This window comes from Enoplosus armatus, chromosome 11 (assembly GCF_043641665.1).
Source record: "Enoplosus armatus isolate fEnoArm2 chromosome 11, fEnoArm2.hap1, whole genome shotgun sequence".
NCBI lineage: Eukaryota > Metazoa > Chordata > Actinopteri > Centrarchiformes > Enoplosidae > Enoplosus > Enoplosus armatus.
The window spans coordinates 17,077,518-17,090,117 of NC_092190.1; the positions used below are offsets into that span (position 1 = coordinate 17,077,518).

The 12,600-nt window shown below is 40.0% G+C and overlaps 1 protein-coding gene across 2 annotated transcripts in view; it reads left to right on the forward strand.

Moving 5' to 3' along the window:
• Positions 1-12,600, forward strand: part of epha6 (eph receptor A6) — a 147,693-nt gene that overhangs the window by 69,917 nt on the left and 65,176 nt on the right. For both annotated transcript variants that reach the window (XM_070914114.1, XM_070914115.1), the window contains 2 exons: positions 5,846-6,001; positions 8,815-9,150. In XM_070914114.1, coding sequence (XP_070770215.1) covers positions 5,846-6,001; positions 8,815-9,150 — 492 coding nt within the window. The remainder of the gene's footprint in view (positions 1-5,845; positions 6,002-8,814; positions 9,151-12,600) is intronic.

Consider the following 12,600-nt stretch of genomic DNA (forward strand, 5'->3'; position numbering starts at 1 on the left):
TATCTTATAAATACAGGTAGGCATGAAGTAACATAACAAGTTTTGTAATTCAGTGACACATTTTATAATGTCATTGATGACACATCATTGTGTGTGATGTCTGCTGAGTCAGTATTCCCCATCAACAGCTGTTTCCTCTGAGCTCCCACATGATCACTTTAAAAGTCTGTCATGGGCTCTGTGTGACAGGATCAACAAACAGGATGATGGTCTTATATCATGCCTCTGTGTGACAGGCAAACATACAGTACAACGTGTTCTCGCAATATCAATACAGCCTTAGTACACTTGATGCAGACAGCAGCTCTCTTCATCATCGTTACATGAGGTACCATGACACTTTATAATGTTCATTTTCTCAACAAGTTGAGTGAATATGAGCAACTATGTCAATTGAACTGGTTTGTAATTGTACTAATAATCCTTAAAAATATGATAATAAAATCTCTTAGAGCACACAATATTATATAACCCATGCGTTTGTGTACAGCTGTTCTTACAAGACGTCTTACTGCAGCTTCCTGAAGGTTAATAACAACTTTATTTATTGCCTTATGCATGTTCCATGTACGTGAATTCAGTTTTCATATGGGCTTCAAAGAAAATGGTAACTCTTATTCATTTTTTACATGAATTGTTAAATTTCTAGGATGAAACTGTTATGTTCACACATACACACATGACACACACACACATTCAGTCTTGCACTGCTGCCTCCTTCCACTGTCCTGTTTTGGCTTTCATACTCACCAGTCACCAGACCATCAGCAGCTAACTTTATCTCTGTCATCTGTATGGATTAGGCATTTGATTATGGGTATTTGATTTGAACATTTTGGCTTCAGTACTTCCTTTTTATTTGCTTCTATTTTATATGTCTTTTTATTTTTCTCTACTATGCTTATTTATGCACCAACATACCAAAGCAAACTCCTTGTATGTAAAAAAAAAAAAACCTACTTGGCAATAAACCCTATTCTGAATCTGATTCTAATTTAACGCCATGCTTTTCTTTTTTCCAGTCAAAATCTCCGGGCTTCATTCACATTTGACAAGCTGTCTAGTTCAGTTCCATGAGCTGTTTGTCACTGCTGTTGCCATGTCCACTGGTGTGTGTGTGTGTGTGTGTGTGTGTGTGTGTGTGTGTGTGTGTCTGTGTGTGTGCGCTAACCTCCTTGCCACCATATGTGTGTGTGTCCATCCTCGAGTGATGCATGGTCAGCCATTGTACAGCACCACTGTGGCCTTGGAACAGAGCCTGGCCAGACAGATTGCAGCAGGACGCTGCGAGGTTCGAAAAGGAACATCCCCTCAGTTCAGCGAAGGTCGGACGGAGGCATCATTAGGTTGACAGAGTCTAAAACAGGGTCTAGTGGGGTGGGGGGGTTGACTGACGGTTTTTGACTCAAGGACACACCGGTATCAGAGGTTAATGATGGAGGCAGCCTTGGTACGCCATAGGGGATGCCACTTATCAGACTGATACGGATATCCTCTGTGTGCGTGTGTTTGTGCGCTGCATGCGTGTGTGTATGTCAAGTGTTTGAAGGCCAATATCAATTTGAATATTTTGAAATTACAGTCATCAATAGTCGATATTCAGAATTTTTAAATTTTAACGTCTTCATAGTCATTAGTCAAGAGCTTCAATACTGAAATAGCGGATAACACTGATTGTAAAATAGAAATAGTCTTGTATAGAGTCTGATCAATTCTGATACAATACATTTGTAATTTAACAAGCTTTAATAAACAATCCTCGTACAGGTAAAAAGAATTTCATGTCAACACGTGCCGTGTGTGTGTGTGTGTGTGTATGTGTGTTAACCTCTTTGCCTCTGTCCTAATTGTCCCCATTTGATCAGAGCAGTCGTGGTTTCAGGCGCTTCCTTGTCCTCCCTACAGCTCCATTTATCACAGGCAGCAATGGAGACACACAAAGGCACTCAGTGCTTCAAGGTGAATCCCTTCAAATGGCTCAGCTTGTGTTACCTTGTTAAATCGATGTGCTTGGTGACAACCAGCAGCAATGGAAAGCTCACCAGACTTTTGCACTTTTGTGACATGGAAGTGCTTTGGAGGTTGAGAGAACGCTATTAAAAGGCTCTTGCAGTCTGTCTCTAATGTCCAGACTTTTGCAAACTCTTGTAAGCTTCTAAAGCTTATAGAGAAGCTGCTTTTACATGTGATGTTTATGTCTGAGTTTGTTTGTTTGACACTGAAGAATTTTAAACAAGTCATTATTTACACACACTGGAGCAGTCACTCGCTTCAATTTATTTTAGAAAGAGTGTTTAGATAAAGGAGTTTCACTGCTTCCCGTCTGCTTTAGACTAGGAAAGGAGACATTGCACCTTTTCTTTTCATTCTGTGAATTTTAATACATAAAACTTGGGTTTGATAGTAATACATGTGTTTTGTGCGAATGTGGAACCAACAGAAAGGCTCTTCATTACACGCTTTCATACACAGGGCTCCTGGAATAAGTTCAGCAGTTAGTGCTGGATTAGAACAAAAACAGACTCATTTCAGCAGCATTTTTCATGCACCAAACCAGGGTGTTTAAAACCTCTCTCTGTTAGGAAAGAATACAGGGGATTATCGCTTCAGACACTCATTTTAAAAAATGATGCAAGTGACACTTTTTAGTGGCTAAGCTGAATAAGTAGAAATTTCGTTTCTTCTAACTTTCAATACTATTTATATTTTTTGACTGATAAATATTTGTCTGCTCAGTGCAGAGTGCAGTGTGAATAGATCTTTTTCACTGCAGACATGTTGACTTGTCATAGTAGGACAGCACAGGTTTTACAATGTCTCTGTTCAATTGAAGTGTCTCAGTAAGTCATGACAGTGTGACAGTGAGCCAGCATGCACAATTCCAGGACCCTGAAACTGAATCAGTTAAATGGAATTCAGCCATTCATTAATTGTATTATTTACACCTGTGACGTGTCAAAATGCCCTCCTTGAAAAAGACCTCTTGGAAATCTCTTAAAAATAATTTGGCCTCAGGTTAAGCAAGGCTACATTTAATGCTAACATCCACCGATAGAAGACAACACATCTCTAAAGGCCGTGACAAACAACAGTGTGAATGAAATTTAAAAGAAAAATGGTCGCAGAGGTATTCCTTGTGCTCACCCTGACTTGCGTCTCCTGTGCAACAAAACCGCTGTTGTTTTAAAATAAGGCCATACAATTTTGTCTTCATTCGTGTCAGTGAGGTGCAGTCACTCCTGGTTAAATGATACTGTGGATTAAATTTGCACTGTGAGTTTATCACACTTCATCTCTACTCTTGCTGTAAATAGCCTTTGCATGCTATAAAGGTCGCCTCTTCCCACATGTGTCTTATATTTACAGTAGATTTTTGACAAACCCATGTCACACCTTCACCTGTTTTCGCTTTGACTGATTGGACCCCTCCTCAGGACTGATATGTTCCTCAGTCCCCTGTTTGTTTGAAACCGTAGTAGCCATCTAAAACTGACTGCTGGGGCGTGACAGAGTCCAGGCTGGTCCATGGCTGATCCCCACTGGGTTGCTGCTGGGTCTTTGGCTGGAATGTGACCCCCCCTTGATGAAAGTGATGCCGCCATGTCATGCCCCTAAGCATCGTGTGGAAATCAGTTGCAATGCTTTATCTATGCACCAGGAGGAGCAGTGATTATGGAAGCAGAAACGGCTTGCTGCCATCAGTCTGCTGTATAGTGTTTTGCTTCAAGTTTTCCCATAGCGGCTGGACATTTTTGTTGACCCAGTGCACCTGTAATCAGCTGTTCATATTATATTTGATGTGTACGAGGAAGTGTGCTTCCCACAGAGCATACTTTTAATGAAGCGCTTGTTATTATCATACCATAAGGTCATAAGGATATTATGCTGATGCATTTTGTAAGACACTGATACAGATTGTTGTTTTCATGCATTACCTAACATAAAATATAGGTTACTGTTCACTTTTAGAGAGCGAGCAAACCAGACATCTGAAAGAAACACTCCTATAGTTACTGCTTATGCCTTCTATCCAGTGCCATGAAAGCTCCAAGGGATGCGTTAATCAACAAAACTGCATGAAAAATGAAAGCATGCCGAATTTACAAGAAGGTACGATTAATTAAGACGCTGTAAGACAAATGTCAGACAGCGTTTCATAAAGTTTATAAAGTTTCCCTTAACTCAACAACTCAAATAATAAGTGATTTTTAAGGGAGTCTGGGGACAAAGGAGTATATTGCAGTTGCTGTTTACTGTATTTGTGAAATGTGACACAATTCTTCTTTCCTCAATTGTGTGTAAATAGTGAAATCAGTTGAAACAGACAGTGTGTTCACAAACATCTGCTGCTTTTCTTGGAGAGACACGCTTTAGATTTTGACCCAGATATATATTTTTTGTGTGGTAACTACAAGCAAAAACACAATTTGTAGCTCTCTCATAGTCTGCTACTTACTGAGCCCGAACACTTCATTAGCATTAGACTTCTTTATACCTTTTTGTTCCCTTTTAATGGGCCATTGGGTGTCATCCTAACAGGTCTCCGAGCCCCTGCAATCTAGATTGTCACACTGAGTGTACAGATTCTAGTTTTGTTATCTGCATCTTAAGAAGAGCTCAAATACAGCACTTATTTTCTTTTTTTCTTTTACTTTATCTTGACTTTATCTTGAAATATTGCGGTGCTCCAGCCCCTCAGCTGGTTCCGGGCTGAATTTTTTCTAAAATGACGCACGGTTTTATATTAATTAGATATTAATTAACATCATAATGCCCAACTTCAGTGAAGAGCTGGAACAAGTTGATAGAATATTTATTAACAACCAGATGGGCAGCAAATGTTATTGAAGATCCAGCAACTGTCAAACGTATTGTACAAACTTGAACACAGAAACATGACTCTGCAGTGTACTGTGGACCATCACACAATGGTTTATTTTTTATTCTTTTTCTATCGAAGCCATGGAAGATGGAAACCCCAAATTAAAAAAAAACCTTTGATCTACTCATTAAGCTCCTTATAAAACTTACTTATAAAACTGCCCCTCAACACAGTCTGACTATTGGGGTTTTATATGGATCAACAAAGTGAACTACAAACTACAACAAACACCCTCTGACCTGTGTAACTCGTGCTATATTTGTATGTTTACTGTCAAACAGAGCCTTTCTGACATCACACTTTCCTAAGCTGTAATCATTCATTGTGTGTCTTACAAGCTGTAACTATCAGTATATTCAGAGTTAAGACTTTTTTCTTATTCAGGATGGAAGAAGAAAAATATGTGTGGATTTTTGCAAAGATTTTCAATTTCATCAAGAAAAATGTCATGAATATCTGTGTCTTTGTGTGTCTGTCAAACTCATTTTGTTTTCATGTAAAATGAAAATCATATTTTTAATACTTAAAAATGTCTTCAGAAGTTCCCAAAACCAGAGCAGATGGTCTCATTATATTTTAGTGAACCTTGCTGCATCAATTTCCATATTGAATCTGTTAAAATTCTCTGAGATATGAATTTCTGATAAATACCAGACATGCTTAGGATAACCTATAATGCTAAATTCATGATGATTATTGACAAACACAAGACACTGGAGTTGCCTCTTGTTTATTTATGTTGTTGCTATGGCTGCTTTAAACAAATAATATAGATAGGAATCTTAGAAATATCATGTCATTGTTGTTTCTTGTCAGCAGACAGTATCCCCGGGCCCAGTGTCCCCTTGGATCCTCGTGTGTTCAGAAACATTATGATGATATGTGATATTTTTACCTGTGCGCTGATAACATGGCCTGGCTTTGCACTCATATACTATCATATTGTCTTTCTGTCACCCCCAGCGTGCCACCCAGGCTTCTACAAGGCTTATGCTGGAAACATCAAGTGTTCAAAATGCCCTCCGCATAGTTTCAGCTATGGAGAAGGGGCTGCTATCTGCAGGTGCGAGAAGGGCTTCTTCAGGGCTGAGAAAGATCCTCCGACTATGGCTTGTACGCGTGAGTATACCGGCAAACAGGGCTTGTGTCTATGACTCAATGGACACATAACCACATAGATGTACAGGGCTTTTAGTCATCCTTTTTGATGGGATCAGAGTCATGGGAGACCTTTGAACCTCACTGCCATCACTGCAACTTTGTGAATCCACGTTAAATATTTCTACACTTGTGTATGTCTGACAGTCTGGGTAAGTTATTGCTTTGTCTCTAGAGCGGCTGAATTACTCCAGTGGTCTCTGAGAATTTGCTGTCCAGTCTCGTCTCCAGGACTTATCGGGTGTGAAACTGTACATTAGAGAGTCGCTGGATGAATTACATGGCCTTTGTTCAGCTGCCTCATCTTCATTGATGATTCACTGACTGTCATTACGACTTCATATTTGCATTAAATTACAGTTTAACCGGACTAATTCTCCTTTAATTAAAAAGCCATTTAGCTGTCACTGAGATAGACGGGGGCCACATCTGAGAGCTGCAGGGTGGAAGAGTGTATTTGTCTTTTTACAGCGAGGCGAAGCCAAGTCATTGTGGAGAAGCTGTGAGTTTACAGTTCCCTGCAAGACGCACTGTTTGTGAAGGAGATCTGCTCATACATACAATAGATTTATACCTGCAGGCTTTCCAGTCCTCTCTTCCAACCACAAAAACAACATAATGAAGAAAACAACAATTCTGCAAATTATATATATGTTTATATACATATATATATATATATATATATATATATATATATATATATATATATAGAGAGAGAGAGAGAGAGAGAGAGAGAGACTATACATTATAGTTCTATTATACTATTATATTGTGTTTCAGGCTGATGGCATCTAAAGTAACAGTATTTACATATAATATAACATATAACACCAGCGGAAAGCCACAACTTTATTGTGAATATGGTTGGGTATTTGATCTTCTTATGAACATTCAATTTGGGAGATTGAGTAAAATATGAAAACATGGACATCAATGCCCACTAGACAAATAGACACCAGGCTCAACATGCAAAATTGTTTTTAGTGCCTTGTTCAAGAGCTCTTCAACAGTTGTTGTTTGCTGTTGTACTAAATCTTCCAGGCAAAAGCACATTCTAAATCTCCAAGGCCACTTTTGCTCCCAGTACCAACAAACACTGTGTATAAAGGCTTGTGGGAGTGTGACAACCCAGCACACTAAGAGGAGTAGACTACCACGTCTGTTCTAACAAGCTGTGAGTTCTGTGTTTATGCACCTAATGCATTTTAATCAGGAGCTTGTAGGCCAGAGCATAAACTGTTTGCTTGATGTCTAAGTAAAAAAAAGAAATGGAGATTAAAGGCTGAGGACCTGCGAGGAAGACAAAGGTAGACAGCGAGGAAGAGCTGATGTCACATGAGGAGAGATAAAGGTGGAGAGAAAGTGTAAAGGCTGGATGGTGGAGACAGTGAGGAGAGAAAGGAAGGGTTGCTGATCCCAATCTCCCCCTAGAGGAGAATAGGAGCTGATTGATGGCAGTGGGGTTGCTCTGCAGGAGGGGAGGTGGGTGGATTCTCCTCGATGGAGAGAATAGAGGAGGTGAGATAATGGCCGATAGAGGCAGAAAGAGATAAAGAGAGAGAGAATGGACATACGTTGACAGAAGTGGAGGAGGAGTAGGAATAGCTTTCCTGTCTGCTGAGATTTTTAGCAAAGGTAGGGAGGGAGAGGGATGGGGAAGGAGAGGGAAACATCCCATTGTCTAGGCAGACAGTGAGCTTGGCAGGACGGGAGTGTTCAAATCCCTCAGGCCTTTTAACTCCACCCTCTTGACAGCTGGCTGCCTGCTATAGCACAAAACTTACCGTGACACACAAACACATACATTCAGAGAGCACAAAAATACCTCAACAATGGGAAATGTGAGGGAGGTGAAATAACCTCACCGCCCTCCCCAAAAATACGGCCATATAGGTTGTCTGTCACGCAGCTTATTACGACCCATGTTTATGTTTATTGTTAGGCAGCGACCTCTAGTGGCCCTCGTAATTATGACGGGAGCAAATAAGGAAGTCAGGGACGTGTTCAGCCGCGACAAAACGTAGCAAAACGTTTATTTAAACAGAAACGCCGCTGCCTTGAACACCCTGTTGTGTTGCAACTATGGCAGCTGAGAAGGCCATTCTTTGTTTACTTTTCGAAACCAAGCCGCAGTGGCACTGCCTTTTTAATACGGTTTATATAGACATTGCTGCTGATTGGGTAACACCTCTGTCACAACCACCGAACGAGAGAAAAGCCCAAAGCCCATTGCACACAGTTTCACACTGTTTCGAGGAAGCATGACGTTCAACCGGGAATGATTCTGATCATTGGCCAGATATGGTGACGTCAGAATAGTGAATGTATGGACTTTGACAGCATGGGAGAGCAGAAGTGATGGAAAAAATTAGAAGGTGAGTAAATAGCAAAAATTCACCAATAGAGGAATAAGAGGTAGAACGTGAAAGAAAAGATAATCCCTATTGACCTTCCGACAAAGCTTCATTTGGGTCAAAAACCAGCTTCCAGGCTTTTAAAACATTAGTCCTTCTACCTGTATAATCCATTTAAAGATTTTATTGATTACCGCTATGCAAATACATGGATAAGCACCATTTTACATTTCTGAATTCCTAATCCACTGACCTTAGGTCTTCAAATAAAGCTTTGCTGTCTTGTTCAAAGTCAAGACCAGCAACCAAACATGCAACCAAGACTGCTGAGCTGAAATGATCTATTGGTGAAACCCCACACAGCTAAAAAAAAAGTACAATATAACTGATTTATCTATTCTTTTTTTCCCCTACTGACAGGCCCTCCATCTCCTCCCCGCAACTTGTTGTCTAACCTGAACGACACCTGTCTGATGCTGGAGTGGTCACCTCCCAGCGACACCGGGGGCCGCCGGGATCTCACCTACAATGTCCAGTGCAAACGCTGTGGCCCTGAGGCTGACCAGTGCCAGCTCTGTGAGGAGGATCTCCGTTTCCTACCGCGACCGTTAGGCCTGACCAACGCCACTGTCACTGTCATGGACTTCTCAGCACACGCCAACTACACGTTTGAGATTGAGTCCCTCAATGGGGTGTCAGACATGAGCTCCTTCCCTCGCCAGGTAGCCATCATCACCGTCAGCACTGATCAGGGTGGTGAGTATGTATTATTTGAATTTTACCTGATGTTTAGAGTTACTTGTATGTTGTGTCACTTTTACTGTGACGCTGTCATCTTTAAAGGGTAGATTCTGCTTTGTTAGAGCAAACAACTTGATCCTTCCCCACAGTACCTCCAATATACAATATAAGTTCATTGTAGTGTGTCAAAGATCATATTTTACAAATGATGTCTTCTATTCTTAAGCAAGTGTATCTGAGCCGTGGCCTAATTTAGCCAGCTAAATGCCACAGATTCAATACATGATACATTTGGCTCAACATACACACACACATGTTAAAGCCCTGTTCAAAAAGAACTTCAAAAAGAAAGAAGAAAGTGTAAGTTTGCGAAAAGCAATGGAACCAGGAAAAATCTCCAAATCCAAAACTACCATACTAAGCTTAACCAAAATGTACACCAAAGCAAAATAAAGCAGGATAAAGCAAGTCAACCTAAACAAAACAAGGTAAACAGTTGTGGCAAGCAATCTGTAAGAGAACAAAAATAAATGCTATTGATCTGCCGCCATGCACACATACTACATAATAAACACACAATCTGCAACCTCTACCTTGTCTGTCTCATGGATTGCACAATACCAGCAGGCTCCACAGAGACACGAGGATCGCTCTGAAGCGGGACCTGGAGCATAACATTGAGCCCACATAACACTACAGTCTTTGGTAGCTTAGCGTTAGCTGAAAGCTGATGTGAAAAACCATATCAGGGGGACAAAGCAGGAAGGGCAGCACAATTCATGTTCATCTTGCCTGCTTATATATGGAGAGATACGGAGAGATATTTTCACTTTGGGCTCGTGGCAACTCAAGCATTTTAATGAGAGGTATGTTAAGTGTAACTTCTTATAGCTTATTAATCTTTTCTGGGACTTTCACATCACTCTGATAACCCTTTTATCAATTAGTACTGCTGCTATACATTTAAGTATGGTGACAAACTGAAATGAATGCTGAGATCACAGTCCAATAAGATATTAATCAATTCTGTATTTAAATTATCACTGATTTTTATATTTAAGTTGCTGTATCAGCTCTATATGCTAATGTGAGGTGTCCATACATGCATATCAATGCATGCCTCATCTGTAAATATATGAAAGAGATATGTCCATCACATTGGATATGATGTGCTTTGATGGGATTTATACAGACAGTCCAGTTCACTCCATAATAATGCTGTCCCTGGTGTGGCTTTATATGGTGAAGGCGGTGAACACAAATACATTGCTACCGCTCCTTATCATTCAGCTAGCTGAATAACAGAAATACTTTTTTGATTTTAGTGAAATTTGATGGAGGTTAGGCCATGAGCCAGGGAACACCTCATTATTTTTGTCGGGGATGGGACATGGCAAGAGTATTTCATGTTTGATTTCATGACTCATGAACCCGAAAGGATTTTTTTCCCCCTTGATCTTTACATAGTACAGACCATAGAGCTATGAGGAGATCATCGCATATTTTTAGGTACTCTGTGGGGTTTTTGACCACTAGTAGTGCTATGGAGCAATGTTTTTATGAGTGGGTCCATGTTTTGCTTGGTGAGACATTCCTGCCAATAAACGCAGTACAGTGAAATGCAACACTGCTAGTAAGTAAACATAGATGCAAATGCATTCAACACATTGGTTAGACCTCAAGGATACACACGTTTATAAATACTGAATATGAACAGAACCTTTGCTTGTTTACAAGAAAACTCCAAAGGCCACCTTTTAATTTTTTTTTAACACTTCTCCTTCAAATTTGATCTGCTCCTTCCCAAGTTATATACATATAACAATTTTGGAATGAGCCTGAAAAAGGTTTTTCATTATTTTTTTTAAATGGCACGCTGTTTCCCTGTAATTGTTTGCCACATTCATCTACTGTAGGTAACAATAACTCTTGAACACATGATTAAGTTGCAATCAAATTTGCACAAAACAGGTGCACTCACATCTACTTAGAGCAACACTGCAAAATTTGACAGCATCTCACATATAGATGGCAAAACTTGATCAATTTAAATGACCTAACTCACAAGCCTGACTCCTGTAGAGTTTTCCACACTTGATGCTTGAACTCTTATTCCAAGACAGGACTCATTCTCTAAAATTTGTGACCGCCATAATACAATCAGCATGTCTTTCACTGTACATTTTGGATCTATGTGCACAATAAAAATACACTAAATATTTGCTATTGTTAAAATAACCAAGTTTGCACACTTCGTCTGTAGCCTTTGATGCCAGTAGAGACAGACCGGCCTAGAGTCATCTCAGAGTGACATTACAGTTAATGTTCCTCCTGTATCTTTAGTTTTTTGTCCTTAACCGCTGCTGAAAATGATGGCAGGAGGCCAAGGAGAGGTTGACTCTACCTACCTACTTTCTCCAAATAAGGTTTTTATGCTGAAAGGCCCATATTTCCTCTGGGACATGGTTTGGTGTGTAGAACGCTTATGCTTTTAATTTGTGATTTGCAAACAGTGTGCTTTCTGTTTTCTCCCTCCTCCCTCTCCTGTCCTCCCTTGACTATTTTCTGTCTCCTTTTTTTCTATTGGTTGTTTGTCCTCCTTCTCTCTCTCCGGTTTCCAAACATGTTTGTTTTTTTCTTTCGTCTTTGTTCTCTCCTCCCTTCTTTCTTTTCTTCCCTCCATCCCTGTGTTGCTGTGGGAGTCTGGGAGAAATACATTTTCTCATACAGCCAAAACACATTAAATGCATTATTCTATGTCACGGGGGACAACTCTAGCCTTTACAGGTAACTCAATGTTACACGCAGCCTTTTTATTTCATTAGGATGCCCAGTTTAGCACATAGTCGTGACAGGTCCCCGAGCTGTACACAAGACCCACTTCATCACTAATATACCCAGCTGCAGCTATTTAAAATGCTCAAGGGAAGAGGCGGTTTCCTGGCCATCAGCCAGTGATAAGCAGCCTGATGATGCATTTTAACACTATCACCTTGACTGAAACTAGAGTTTGGTCAGTGACTCAGTGGTCAGTGTCATTGAAGTGCCATTTGATGGAGGTTAATGATTACATAGCTGGTTGTATGTTGGCTATAATGGTACAGTGCGCAATCCAGACCGTATGCTGATGATCCTGGTTTGTATTTCAAGAAGCATTTGTAAATATTTCATAGGGCAGTCTCAGCTTTTCATGACATGTGGACAGTGGTGGTTTCAGACTCTTTACTTAAGTAAAAGTAGAAAGATCATGTTTTAAGAATACTCCATTACAAGTAAAAGTCCTGCATTCAAAATGTTACTTAAGTACAAAAAAGTATTATGTATTATATACACAAGTATTATCAGCGATTATTATCCAGAAACACAAAGCACAAACAATGTTCACAAACAATGAATGAACAAATCTTTTGAACTTTGTCATCTTTCAGTTTCGTACATTCCAGGTCTACACTTGTGCGCAGTACT